General features: G+C 37.5%; 1 protein-coding gene across 3 annotated transcripts in view; it reads left to right on the forward strand.

The window, feature by feature from the left end:
* ADAM18 (ADAM metallopeptidase domain 18) overlaps window positions 1-15,541 on the forward strand; it is a 55,372-nt gene that overhangs the window by 36,518 nt on the left and 3,313 nt on the right. For all 3 annotated transcript variants that reach the window (XM_085003915.1, XM_085003916.1, XM_085003917.1), the window contains 5 exons: window positions 1,498-1,696; window positions 3,428-3,533; window positions 5,542-5,725; window positions 12,279-12,359; window positions 14,992-15,106. In XM_085003915.1, coding sequence (XP_084860041.1) covers window positions 1,498-1,696; window positions 3,428-3,533; window positions 5,542-5,725; window positions 12,279-12,359; window positions 14,992-15,106 — 685 coding nt within the window. The remainder of the gene's footprint in view (window positions 1-1,497; window positions 1,697-3,427; window positions 3,534-5,541; window positions 5,726-12,278; window positions 12,360-14,991; window positions 15,107-15,541) is intronic.

The raw sequence follows: 15,541 nt of genomic DNA on the forward strand, positions 1-15,541 counted from the left end.
AAAATACACACTCTTTTTTTAATTTTGTATTATTTTTTAGAGCAAGTAAAATAAGGAAAACGGAATTTTATAATTAACATCATTTCTTCCATTTCTGGGCCTCTTTATTTCCTTTTATAAAAAACTTCTATTTAGTATCATAGTCCTTGTATCTGAAGACTGCCCTTTACTATCTCTTGTAATTTCTGTCTGCTGAAAGTCAAGTTCTTCAGTTATTTATTATTTTTTTAACATTTCTTTTTTTTTTTTTTTTTTTTTGCTTTTTTAGGGCTGCACCCACGGCATATGGAAGTTCCCAGGCTAGGGGTCTAGTCAGAGCTACAGCTGCCAGCCTACACCACAGCCATAGCAACGCTGAATCTGAGCTGCGTCTGCAACCTACACCACAGCTCATGGCAATGCCGGATCCTTAACCCACTAAGTGAGGCCAGGGACTGAACCCACAACCTCATGGTTCCCAGGTGGATTTGTTTCCACTGCCACATGATGGGAACTCTGGGTCCTTCAGTTATTATTTGCCTAGGAAAAGTCATTATTTCACATTCTTTTTTGAAATATATATATTTCCTGAGAATGGAATTCTAGATTGAAAGAGTTTCTTTTTTATTTCACCCTTTATATGATGCTACTTCATGCATTTATTGCACAACTTTGTCTCTGCCTGTTAGGTAAATATTCAGTCAGACTGGATTGTAGCGTGTGTGGGGGGGCGGGTGTGGGGGTGTGTGTGTGTTACTTCTACACTCATAGTGGGTCAGCCTTTGGAGGAGGTGAACTTCACTGTGGAAGACAACAGGCCACAAAAATAGGACAATAATCTTTCTATTTGAGCTATGCAAGGAGGGTGTTTTGGCTTTCAAATAATAATGAATGCAATGACAGTGACGATGATGCTAGCGGTTACATATATTGTTTACCATGTGTTGTCCTAAACACTTCTTACATTAATTGAGCTTAAGACTATTAAGAACCTTAGGAGAGAATGTTTATTATTGAAATTACAAAAAAAAAAAAAAAAAGGAAACTGCAAAACAGAGGGCTTATGTGCCTCACCTACCCAAATGAGCTAGTAAAAGCCCACCCAAAAGGTGGAAACCAGGTAGTTTGGTTCCTGGGTCTGAGAAGAGAAAGGTAGAGACAGTTTCTCCAATTCTGAGGAACAGGTATGTTTAAATGCATCTGATTAGTCTCCTCCCAAATGCTAGTTAATCCAATGGCCTCTTTAGTCTCCTCTCAAATGCTAGCTAGTCTGATGGCCTCTCAGTGAAGAACCCAAAACACTTGCAAATGCTCTGTCGGAGGGATCCTGCTACCGTTTGAGAGGGTTACTTTCCTTCAGGCTTCCTAGTAGATATTGTACTGCCTTTTCCCTAAGGGAACTCAGCCTTTGGACCCTGGAACGCTCTCAGGTATCAGTCATCAGGCCTATTTCATTTTCTCGGCAGTAGGTAATGGAGACAAGTCATTCATGGAACATCATCTTCTCTTTCCTCCTAGCTGTCAGAAGCAGGAACTCCATGTAGAAAGAGCGTTGACCAAGAGTGCGATTTTACCGAGTACTGCAGTGGAACTTCCAGTGACTGTGTTCCTGACACTCATGCAATGAATGGCGAGTTATGCAGGTTGGGAACCGCGTACTGTTATAACGGACGGTGCCAAACTACGGACAACCAGTGTGCCGAGATATTTGGCAAAGGTGCTGCTCTTTCTTAGTTGTCTCTTTCTCTTGTCTTTGATGAAGCAGTAGAAATGATTAATTTTACTAAGCCTCTGCTTTTTTTTTTTTGGTTTTTCGGGCTGCACCGGTGACATATGGAAGTTCCCAGGTTAGGGGTCAAATCAGAGCTGCAGCTGCCTACACCACAGCAATGCCACATCCTACACCACAGCTCATGGCAACACCGGATCCTTAACCCGCTGAGTGAGGCCAGGGATCAAACCCTTGTCTTCATGGATACTAGTCAGATTCGTTTCTGCTGTGCCACGACGGGAACTCCCAAGCCTCTGCTTTTGAATGCATGTCTCCCTAACACTCTGTGTGATGGGGGGAGAACGGGACAGAAAGCACTTCTGCTGTGCATGGATGTACGTGGTAAAGCACCTATGTGATTGGTTGAATTGCAAGCTGAACTAGCCTTTTTTTTTTTTTTTTTCCCCTCATGGGATACCTCTTTTCATTTACAATAATAATTGAGAAAAACTACATTTATTAAGAGTTGGTTATTTGGCAGACATTTTATCCAAAATGAATGAGGTGAGTCTGTCACTTCCGGGAAACCAGTTGGTGGAATATGTGGCTGAGGGTAAAACTCAAACATTCAACTGGACATTCAAGTGTTAGAAGACATTATCTGCCACTGTGACTTGACAGCTTCCCAACACTTCAAGTTGAGTGTAAAAGTTAAGATTAGTAGGGATGGAGTTCCCACTGTGGCTCAGTGGGTTAAGAACCTGACATAGTATCCATGAGGATGTGGGTTTGATCCCTGGCCTCGCTCAGTGGGTTAAGGATCCAGCGTTGCCAAAAGCTGCAGCATGGGTCACAGATGCGGCTGAGTTCCAGCGTTGCTGTGGCTGTGGTGCAGGCTGGCAGCTGCAGCTCCCATTCAACCCCTAACCTGGAAATTTCCATATGCTGCAGATGCAGTTGTAAAAGGTGGGGGGGCAGTAACCAAGACACAGTTTCTGACCACTTTGCCTAACGCGTTAAAATCATTAAGAACATTATCTACCTGTAATTTATTGAGAAGGTAGTTTTTCCAGAAGTTTCGGCATTTCCTAGCCTGCATCACTCTCCTCCTTGCCACTTACTGCCAAGCTTCAATCCCAATGCCACATTCTGGGCATATCTGACAGTAGAACTTCACATCTAGGTACCAATGCTTGTGTTTATTGAAATGGAAATAAACAGATCTCTGAGATGTACTATCTAAAAGTTCCTCTGCTACTCCATGTTGCCTTCGCTCCGAAGCCAAGACTGACTGAAGGAGCCTCTGCCTAGAACATTGCTCACCCCCATCAGAAAAAAAAAAGAGAGAGAGAGAGAGAGAATATGATACTTTGTGTACCAGTTCTGAAGATTTTGCCCCTGATGTTTCAAATCTCTCATTTCATTAAGCAGAGCAAGTGACAAGGTCAAGCCTGAGGTATATTGGAGTGGGAAGCATGGGTTCCTGCAGGGAGAGAGGGCAAATTATTTTTTAACCATCACATAGTTGACTACAATAAATATAATCCTTTTCCATTTTCTGTTAGGTAAGACAGTTGTTACTTTCTGCGTGCATTGACAGGGTACACATAGAAACAAACAAAGCATGCCCAAGACCATGATTTTATTGTTTATGCAGTGAGTTTCATTAGCCTTTTATTGACACATGTTCTGTTTGCATTAAGAATAATAATTTAACGAACATGTTTTCATTTTAAGGTGCTCAAGGTGCCCCATTTGCCTGTTTTAAAGAAGTTAATTCTCTGCCAAATAGACCTGGAGACTGTGGTTTTAAAAATTCCCAACCATTACCCTGTGAACAGAGGTATGTATGTATGCAGAACAGGATTCATTGAGTTATAAAAATTATATATTTCTTGTCCAGCGACACTAAATAGTAATGGACAGTAGATCAGATTTCTGGATAATATGTGTATTTTCCTTTTATGCAATTTGATTCTCTTTTTTCTTATTTTTTCCCTGCTAGTTTGCTAATAAGGACCCTAGACTAAAAGTCTCATGTTTATTACTAAAGGTCGAAAGTGGGCTCGGTACAGAGAGAACAGATGAAATCACCCATCTCCTAGTCTTTCTCTCAAAGGCTGCCATCTGCATGCTAAGACAGATGCCACCTCAAGTCCAGGTTTCTAATTTACTACACATCTAGGGGCTGTCTGCAATCTCCACCCCAGAAACTCGGAAACCTGACAGACACATTCCCTGACATCACTTTCTAGCCCACTCCAGGTCACCAGGACCTGCATAGAAGGAACTTGTACCCATTGCTCCACCAGCTTTTGTACTGCTGCCTGGGGGAGAGCTCCCCAGGTCACCTGGCTCTGATAACCAAAGGGACTTCCATTCACAAGTCCCTCAGGATTGTAGAAAGCAAAAAATTCTTAGATGGCTATCCCCCCACCAGGATTCAGCACAGAAGAGCAGATAAAATGCCCCTCTCCCAGTCTAACCTGGGAAGGGGTCCATATATGTAATTTAAAACCTGTCAACTGAGGATCAAGCTTCTAAGTTAAAAAGCTTCTAATGTGTGCCTTCGATCCTGCCCAGGGACTAGGAATGCCAGCAGACTCCACCTCCAGCATCTCTCTTTAGCCTAATTCCAGTCACCAGTATCTCCTGCTAGAAGCTTGTACAATTAACACCCAAGGAATAGGCTTCCAAACTGCTTGGCATTGTTCGTCAGTGGAATTTCCATTAATGAGTCTGACATATTGTAGCAATCAAATAAGTACTTCTTAATACACACTCTGCTGCTATACCCCCCGCCCCCAGACCCAGTACACAAGAAGGCAAAAAAGCCCATTACTCATTTTCTTCCTGGAAGGACTTTGCTGTATACTGTATATACTACATAGAAAATTTGAACAGACCAATAGCAAATAAAGTGATTGAATTGGCAATCAGAAACCTTCCAACAAACAAGGCCACTGGTGAATTCTACTAAATATTTTTAAAAGATTTAATACAACTTCTCAAACATCCTCCAAAAATGAGAAAAGGAGAGAATACTTCCAAACTCATTTTGCAACACTAGCATTATCCTAATACTAAGAACAGACAAGGACCTTTCAAGAAAGGAAATAACAGGCCAATAGCCCTGCTGAATGCAGATGCAAAAATTCTAAAAAAAAAAAAAAAAATTAAAGTACTTTTAAATGAACATACACCATGATCCAGTGGGAAATAGTCCAGGAATGCAAGGCTGTATCAATATCCACAAATGCTTATAGCAAAAGTGGGTTCTGAAAATTTCTTAATTTGCAAAAGAGGAGTCCAAAACAACTGGAAATATCAGCAGGCTGGAAGAATCCTAGGATCAAAACAAAAAGTCTGTATACTAAACAGAGTTACTGACTAAATCATGGCAGGTAGCATGGGCATAATCAGAGAGGGCTCAAAATATGTGCAAAGTGTAAATAAATGCATTCAGCCACTGTCAACAAATATTGGTAGCAAATGAGCAGACTGGTCACATTTTAATCATAGTGGGAGCAGGTGATGAGTTATCCCAAAGCACATGACAAAATATGATGAGACTAGATAACAAAACTGAGTTCTGTGATAGGAAGTGAAGACATGTCTGAACATTGGAGTTTAGTGTGTAGTTTTGAATTTTGCCTCAGTGCTAATTAATCAATCAGCTTCTATTCAGTGGTTGTGCACCATGAAACAATGTCTTCTGGGCATGTTTCTGGTTTTATCCTATCATTTAAACAATATTTATGTTACCATTCATGTAATACGATGCTTATTTAAAACTTGGTTTCATTAAAAGACAAAATGATAAGACATTTTCTTTGCTTCCCCTTTTCCAGTGATGTTCTTTGTGGAAAATTAGCCTGTATTTGGCCCAATAAGAATTCTTACAAAAATGATGTTCAATCAGCGGTTTATTCATATACTCAAGGACATGAGTGTATAACTACAGGGTCAGCAATGAGGTCAGATGGAAGAGATTATGCCTATGTGGCTGATGGCACAGTGTGTGGTGCACAAATGGTAATAAACATATTCACTTATATTTATCTTTGTTAAATGATGTAATTATCAGATGCTATATTCCAAGGTGACTATCACAATCATACAGAATGGATTTGAACCTGATGCTGCCACTTATTTCCTGTACCATATTGAAAAGATAATTAAGCCAAGCCTCAGTTATCCAATAACATTGATTTTTGAATTAAAATGTCATCAGTCCTCATGTGACAAGATGTGTTTGTGGGCACAAGATTCCACTCACTGACAGGTTGATTTTTTTTTTCCAGATCTTTGAATTCTAATAGCTTTAAATCATAAAATGCTAATTTTGAGTTGTTAGTTGTTCCCGCTTCACAGAGAAACATGGTTGAGCTTTGATATTTCTTCAATCATCTGCTTATGTGTATGATCAAAATATAAGTGTGAGAAGTTTGGAAGAACCAAACAGGAGGCCTGTACTGGGAGAGCACAGTTATTGCGATGTACAGGCTTATGTTGATAGGTACATGTCATACGACTCATGTCGGCAGAAAATAGGGGAAGAACAAGAATGGTTCAGAGGCTTAGTCAATCTGGAAGTATGAGTGCCCACATTCTAGAAAATATAAGGCTTCTGAGATTGAATGCAGCAGCTGTAGATCAGTGTGTTTCATGTAAGTGGCATTTAGTACGTACTTGCTGATTTAAAAATAAAACCTTAAAATAGTGAATCCATTAACCAATTCTTACATCTGGGTTCAGCCATCCTGTGCCCTCAGACGCTTGCTTGTAGTGGTAGGCAGTGTGGACAAAACCAGCCTCTGTACACTGGCACCAGTTAAGTCTCCGAAACAGAGTTTGGAGTAAAGCAGGAAGAACAGCTTTATTGCTTTGCCAGGCAAAGAAGGCCACGGAGGGCTAACGCCCCCAAAACTGTGTCCTCCCTTGAGAGGGGGTAGCTAGGGGTTTGTAGATTTAACTTGAAAAAAAAAAGGGGGGAGGGGGGCTGTTGATAAGGATTAGGGCCCTATGTTCCTCTCCCTCCCAAGATCATTTCAAAGTCATCAAGGCCAGAGTCAGGTGGTCCGGTGACATTTCTGGTGGTTTTGTGGGGTTAATCGCACCTTGACCTTCCCTCTGTAATGAAGATTGCTCACAGAGTGACGGAGGTGAGTGTTCAGAGGAAAAAAAAGACACTGGGTGCACTATACCTCTAACTAGAAAGTGACCATTAGTAGTAAGTTAGTGGGCCAAGGCTGAACATAACATCGTGGAGACTGTTTCAACTAGTTTTTAGCTGTAACAGTATTTCCAAATCATTAACTCTTAGGCTTTTGAAACTGAGGGGAGGCCTGGGAGGCTAAAGGAATAGCCTTTTACTTCAAAACCTAAGGACTGGAGTTCTTGTTGTGACTCAGTGGAAATGAATCTGACTAGCATCCATGAGGAGGCAGGTTTGATCCCTGGCCTCGCTCAGTGGGCTAAGGATCTGGCATTTGCCTTGCGCTGTGGTGTAGGTTGCAGACATGGCTCGGATCCCACATTGCTGTGGCTGTGGTGTAGGCCGGCAGCTACAGCTCTGATTTGATCCCTAGCCTGGGAACCTCCAATATGCTGTGAGTGTGACCCTAAAAAAACAAAAACAAACAAACAAAAAAAACCCACACAAGGACTCAGGGGCTTGTATATGGTTTCAGCAGCTTCTAAAATGGCTCCAGTGATTCCACTTCTTGATATTGACTCCCTTGTATACTCCTCATCCTTTGTGTGTTTACTGGATATAGTGGCCGGTTCTAAAAAAGAGAAGATGGCAAAAGTTATGGAACATCACAAGATGAGTTTAAAATAGACAGTGACTTCCGTTTTGCATGCACACTCTCTCTCCGCTGCTTAGATTGCTTGCTTTGCTGCAGCAAACTACATGATGGAAAAACTCTTAAGGAAAAGCAATTACAGGCCAGAGAGGAACTGATGCTCCCAATCCCATAATCTGCAAGGAACCGAATTCTGCCAAAGACCATAGGAGCAAGGTTTGAAGAGGATTCTTCCAAGTCAGACCTCCGAATGAGATACCAGTCCTTGATGACGTCTTGATTAGAGCCTTGTAAGAGTTTGTGAAACGGAGAACCCAGCCAAGATGTGCCTGAGTTCCTCACACACAGAACCTCTGATCAAATAAATGTTGTTTAATGTCATTAATTCTGGGGGGTAATTTGTTAGGCAGCATTAGATAACTAATAGAGAGTATGGTACCTGGAAGTATGATGCAACTGTAACTAAATTCCACTAAATGTTAGAGTTACTGTAGAACCAGAAAGTGGGTGCAAGCTAGAAGAATTTTGAAGACCATGATAAACAAAGCTCAGATTCCCTGATCAGAGCTTTAGTAAAACTCAGAATTTGGAGACCTTGCTTTTCAGGGCTCAACGGGTAACGAGGTATATATTATTGAAAGCTAAAGGAAGGAGGGTCCTTTTTATTTAGTGGGTGAAAGCTTCGCATGTTTTCTTCTACAGTTTGTGGAAATCAGAAGGCATATCTAATAAACTTGGCGATCTGATCTGATTTCTTCTTGCGGCTTATAATAAAGTATGAAAGGACGGAAACAAATTGAGAGAAGAACTGTTAAACGAAAACTAACCGTGACTTGATGACTTTGAACATGTCCAGCCTCTTCACACAGCAAAAGATGCCAGAATTAAGAAACGGACTCTAAGAACTCTCAGAAAACATGGTCTAGAGCTAATACTGAGTGAGGCTATGTAAACATTAGTTAAGAGTTCCAGTACATAAAATTTCACAAACATCCCTCTTAGAGATTAAGGGTGGGCCCCACATATTCTTTAAATAAAACGGAAAGCGAGCCCTCTAAAAGCTTTAGGACTTTTTCTTTCAGCCATCTCAAAAGAAGCCCAAGGCAGAAAGCAGCTTATTACGAAGAAATGTATTCAAGAGATGTTGCAGAAATATGTCTTTTGCCTAATGGAATGAACTCTGATGAGATTCACAGGCGATCCATGCAATTTTTTTTTTTTTTTTTAGAAGTATCAGCAGACTCACTGTCAGGAAGGATAACAGGGAAAAAGAATACAGAATGAAAAGAGGCTACTGGACTTCCCCAATTCTACTGTTGGAAAGCAGGTTAAGACAATTATTCAGCAGTAAACTCCTGCTATTTTTCATGAAAAAGGAAACAATGTTTGGAAGGAAAACAAGAACCATAAGCCAAGTGTTATTCACATGTTTCAAAATCCAACCAAGGAACTCCTAACATTTGCTCCACTGGATTTCAGAGTTGTTATGGCCCAATGATTCTTTTTGTGTCCCAATTCTCTGCGCATTTGAGCAAGAAGGTCTGTACAAGTTCTCCTATCCCTGCCCTACCACTGTGTGTTGGTGGTGTCAGGAACAGATAACTGTGTACTTTCACAAATCCACAGATTGAGGAGCTGTAGTCAAGGAAGTATGGCAGGAGCCTAACCCATAGCTGGAGCTAATTTGGGTGAAGAGACAGGCTTTGAGTGGATATTTTAAACAGATGAGATATCTGGAGACCTGGTAGATGAATGTAATTTGCATGGTAAATATATGTAATATTCGTAAAGGATGGACTGTGATAATCTGCTTTTTTTTTTTTTTTTTTTTTTTTTTTTGGCCATGCCTATGGCATGTGGAAGTTCCCAGGCCAGAGTCTGAACCCATGCCACATCAGCAACCTGAACCACTGCAGTAACAATGCCAGGTTTTAACCCTCTGTGCCACAAGAGAACTCCTGTGATAATCTGCTTTTAAAATGTACCCTGGAGTTCCCATTATTGGCTCAGCAGGTTAAGAACCCAACATAGTCTCTGTGAGGAGGCAGGTTCAATCTCTGGCCTCACTCACTGGGTTAAGGACCTGGCATTGCTGCAAGCTATGAAGCAGGTCATGGATGCGGCTCAGATCCATTGTTGCTGTGGCTGTGGTGCAGGCCTCAGCTGCAGGTCCTATTTGGCCCCTAGCCTGGGAACTTCCATATGCTGCAGGTGCTGCCTTAAAATGATAAATAAAATAAAATAAATAAAATAAAATGTGCCCTAATGACCTCACCCTCTTTTATTCACTCAGTTGTAAAATATCTCAGTTGTGAGACTTGCTTTTCATGCATGGAGTATAGTGAAAGTGAGAGGATGTCACTTCCAACATCAGGCTATAAAAAATAGTATCTTTCATTGTGTTTGCTTGCAAGCTCTTTCTCTCCCTCTCATTCTTGCTTGGCTTGCTTTGATGAAACAAGCTGCCATGTTAGAGGGGATGCTGAATATGATCTCCAGCAACAGCCCTGGTGGAAACAAGAATGTTAATCCCATAGTTTGCCAACAACCACATGGCAAATTTGAAAGCACATCTGCCTGAGTAAAGCCTTCGGGTAAAACTGCCTGACACTCTAAGAATCCCAAAATCAAGGGCCAATCTATGTCATGACCAGAATTCCTGATTCATGAAGCTGAGATAATGTATGTGTATTTCACTTCCCTAACATAAATGCCTAAGAGTGCCACCTGTGGTTCACGTGGTAAGTATATTTTTGGTTCTGTGAGAAACTGCTGTAATCTTCGCAAGAGTGGCTGAACGATTTCATTTTTCCACCAGCAATAGATGAGTGATCTAGTTCCTCCACATCCTCAGCGGTGTTTGGTGTTATGACTCATTTTTATTTTTGCCATGTTGGCATGTGTGCACTGATATGGGGGCTTTTAATGTGCATTCCTCTAATGGTTAATTACAGGAATATAATTTTTTTTCATGTGCTTTTTACCATCAGTATATTTTTTTCAACATTTTTTTCATGTGCTTTTTACCATCACTATATCCTCTGCATTGAAGGGTCTACTCATGTCTTTTGCCAATTTTCTATTTTTTTATTTTTCTATTCTATTCTAATAGGATTGATTACCCTTTTAAAAATTGTTGTTTTAACTATTCTTATCTTCTTAAGTTTGAAAATATTTCCTTCTATAGCTTTTTTTTTTGTCCCCTCCACAGACTTTAACAGAGCAAAAGCTTTTAATTTTCATGATGTCAGTTTATCAATTTTTCCTTTCATAAGTGTGCTTTTTTTTTGTGTCGTCTAATAACCCTTTACTTAATCCTAGGTCATGAGATATTTTCCCAATTTTTTTTTCATAAAATGTATCATATGGTGTTTTACATTTGAGTCTCTTTCAGTTTAGGTTTATCTTATAATGTGTGAGGGTTTTTTGTATCTTTTCCAGAAAAAGAGTATATTTTTGTGGGTCTTGGGTTGTCTAGATTGTTCAATTAATCTGCATGTCTATCCATCCACCAATATCATATCTCTTGATTATTTTAGCAATATAGTAAGTTTTAATAGCAAGCAGACTGATTCTTCTCATTTTATATTTCTTTCGATAATATAGTTTTAGCTATTCTGGGCCTATACCTTTCCATATAAATTGTAAAATAAACTTGTATAAGACAATAAAACTTTTCAGAAATTTAATAAGAATTATATTAAAACTGTAGTTTAATTTGTGAAGAACTAGTATCTTTATATATATATATATATATATATATATATAACTTTCATTCTCTCTCTTTCTATATATATATATATATATATATACATATATATATATAGTAAAGATATTAGTTTTGTGTCTGTGTGTGTGTCTAAATTTATGCCAGAACCACATGGTTTTCATTGCTGTAGCTTTATAGTATGTTTTGATATCAAAAAGTTTGGGTCCTCCAACTTAATTATTTTTTAGGATTGTTTTGGTTATATGTGTCTCTTGAGATTCCATACACATTTTAGGATGAGGTTTCCTATTTATGAAAAAAAAAAGTGTCTTTGGAATTTTGACAGACTGAATTAAATTTATAGATGCTTTGGATAGTACTGATAACAATATTATGTCTTCTAGTCCATGAACACAGGTGAGCTTTCTATTTTTCTATTCTTTAAAATTATTTTTCAGTGCTTCTTTTTAGTTTTCAGTATATACTTCTTGGTTAAGTTTAGTTGTCTAATAAGTGAGGTAAAAATTAACTGATTTACCACTAGATTACTCACTTTGACATAAGAAGGGTTTAGCAATGATACAGATTAAGTTATTTCTCTTGCTAGATTATTCTGATCAATATTATAACAAGGATTCATCATAATTTATAATCCAAAATATTAACTTATATTTGAAACCCAAACCAAATTAATAATTATATTCCAGTTTTTGAGAGGACAAATTAATATTAATTAACGAATTATTCTTAACAGAGCATTAACATAACATATAAAACTCCTCTGATAGAGATTCTCAATTCAATTTCTAATTGTAAGTATCAAAACCAAAATTATTTAACATTATTATATAAACTAGGTAAAGGTAAACACTCTCAGGGTTTTTTACTTAAATTTATTATTGTTTAGATTTTTGTATTAGAGTGCCAGAATCCTTGTACCAGAATCAGAGTAATACATAATAAAAAATCTCATCTTGAGCATCTTTTATACATATGTAACAAATAATTAATTCTTTCCTAGTATAAAATTTGTGAATAATTATAAAATATTATGTTTGTTTTATTTTAGTATTGTATAAACAAAACCTGCAAAAAAGTTCCTTTAATGGGATATAATTGTAATGCCACTACAAAATGCAGAGGAAATGGGGTAAGCTACTTTCTAAGTTTCCTGTTATTTTTATGAGTAATTCAAAGTAAAAATCTATCCTGTTTGGGGGGAATTGAAAATCTAGGTTGCTTTTAAACCGACCTTGCCTGGGAATAGCTAACTAATAGAAATTAAATGAGCTGATTTTCAACTGATCCAAACACTATGAAGTGAATTGTATTTAATGTGTAAGGTGTATTGAATTTATTGTAAGCACCCATAACTTATGAATTAGTAATGTGCTATTGTTGCGTAGTTTTGGATTTTTTTTTTTCAGCCACACCCATGGTGCATGGAAGTTCCCAGGCCAGGGATGGAATGCAGCCACAGCTGCAAACTATGCCACAGCTGCAGCAACGCCAGATCCGTAACCCTTTGTGCTCAGTCAGGGATCAAACCCTCATCATCGCAGAGACATTGGATTCCTAATCTGCTGCACCACAGAAGGAACTCCAGTAACATGTCTATATAAAAAATATTTATTATTTTCTCTTACAAGTAAATGCATGTTACACTGTGAACACATTCTCCCTCATACTCTTCATAATTAAAATTTATGGCTATGTAATATTTTACAGAAGGCGTACTTAAAAAATATGTTGACGTGTTAGAGAGTTTATGATGTTCTTCTGAAGAGGTTTCTAATAGAAAATATATCCTCATGCAAATATCATTTTATTTCTGCCCAACTGCTTATCTATTTTAATCTGGTAATACAAATTTGTTGTTATTTCTACATTTGATTTTTACTTCTTGAACTATATAATCTTGAACCTTGTTTTGCCATTTTCCTAAAAGAAAATTAGTGTATGATTATAAAAATATTATGTGAATGATCCCCAATTCACAAAATTTATCAGTATTCAATTTTATAAGTTTTGATCGGCTTTAGAAGATATAAAATGCTGCCATATTGTCTTTAATATTCTATAAAATGTAAACAAAAAGAATAGCTAGATCCAGTGTTGATCCAGCAATGTTGTCACAGCTGTGGTTCGGGTCACTGCTATGACACAGGTTGGATATCTCACTTGAGAACTTCTGTACACTGTGGGCATGGTCAAAAAACAAAAGGATGACAACCTCTGTTGTCTTATGTTGCTTAGATAAGTGTTAATTAATTCAGGAAAGGGGAACATTTTGGATTAGGCTTGAAATAATAAATAATGTTCTAATCCTAATTTCAAAACCTCATGTTAAAATATTTATCACCAGTGCACTAAATATCAAAAAATAAAGGTATTGATATGTAAAATAGAACATTTTATGGATTTCAAGATTATAATTCAAATTCATTTTATTGAAATCACTTTTAAGATGTAGTAAAGAGAGATTTAAAATTTTAATAATCTTTAAACACAAAGAATTTAGCAGTATCAGTGTACATGGACAGGACACAGTATCTATAGCAGAATTATAGGAAATATCTATACCATTTTATATTATGTCTATTTTTTAAATATGCTAGTCCTATATTTATACTTTCAGATAGAGGAATATGTTCATAGTATAACATTAGTGATGTTAGTTTGGCAAAAACCTGGGAATTTGTATTTATGGATATATATAAGCATACATAGCATGGAAAATGCTTATCAGTGGACAGTGGAACTTAATTAGTGCATGAAGACCCTTAGTTTTGTGCATTTTAATTGTTTGAATTTTACAAAACTTTACTTACATCTTTTAAATGAAAATTAATACTAAGCTATTGAAATGTAAAAGCGTAAATAACACATAAACTGCACTGAATATAAATTGCTAGCAATTCAAGCTTATCATAAAGTTTTATCTTATTGTCCATTTTAAATATTTTTGGCATCAATTTTTTTTTTTTTTACTTTTGAAAATTGTTCACTTAAAAATGAAGTACAAGTGGTTGATCAATAGTGTTAAATTTTGGAAAAGGGGCTAGAATAAGCAATTAAAGTAGCCAAGCAATTGATGGTAAACTTATCACAATATTTTGTATATAAATTAAAGTCCATGAATGGGAAATGTGGAAGTGGTGATAGACAATGTTTCAAAAATAACTACATGAAATATTATTTGTTAAAAATTCTTAATTCACTTAATGATGCTCTCCTCTGTGAATACAATATCCATAATTTGTATTATTCTCACTTATTAAAAAAATGATTGAGGAAGACACAGTACTTATCAAAAGGAGTCAATATATGTAGGCCAGAAAAAAACTATCGTGTAGGGTAGTGATTTTTTTAAAATAAATATGGAGTTCCCAGGCTAGGGGTCTAATCGGAGCTGTAGCCACTGGCCTACGCCAGAGCCACAGCAACATGGGATCCGAGCCACGTCTGCAACCTACACCACAGCTCACGGCAACACCGGATCCTCAACCCACTGAGCAAGGCCAGGGATAGAACCCGCAACCCCATGGTTCCTAGTCGGATTCATTAACCACTGTGCCACGACGGGAACTCCAGGGTAGTGATTTTATCATTGACTGTTATGTTGCCAAAATTTTCAATACTTTTTGTAACCTACTTCTCACATTATACCATCTCAATAAACTTAGAAAAATAGTAATTTTTGTTCTTTTGAATTTAAGTGTTTATATATAATATAGAGAGACTACCATGATTTATAGTGATTATATATTTTTCTATTTCAGATATGTAATAATTTAGGTAACTGTCATTGCCTTCCTGGCTATAGGCCTCCAGATTGTGAACTACAAATTGGCTCACCAGGAGGAAGTATTGATGATGGAAATGATCATAAATCTGGTAAGTAATAATAAAACTTTTAAAACAAAATGAGGGTTTATGAAATAATTAAAGAAATATATTGCTGAGCCAAATCTTTCATGGTCTCATAAGTAATTAAAAGAAATTATCTTGAATAGTGGTTTTAATAGTGTTAAGTAATATTTGTAATAATTTTTCCTCACAGACACTGTTTCAATAAACTTAGTTACTAAGATAGACTACAGTACTCTTAAATTAAGATTCAATAAATGACATAACATGAATTCAAAACAAAATAGGAGTTCTTGCTGTGGTGCACTGGGTTAAGAATCTGACTGCAATAGTTCAGGTCACTGAGGAGGTGTGGGTTCAATCCCTGGGCCAGTGAAGTAGGTTAAAGGATCCAGCATTGCTGTAGCTATGGCATAGGGCTTGGATTCAATTCATGTGCCATGGGTGCAGCCATAAAAAAAA

Source organism: Sus scrofa, chromosome 17, assembly GCF_054392235.1.
Source record: "Sus scrofa isolate SSC_HxYL_T2T_F1_AM1 chromosome 17, Sscrofa_HxYL_maternal_Yorkshire_Landrace_v2.0, whole genome shotgun sequence".
Classification (NCBI taxonomy): domain Eukaryota; kingdom Metazoa; phylum Chordata; class Mammalia; order Artiodactyla; family Suidae; genus Sus; species Sus scrofa.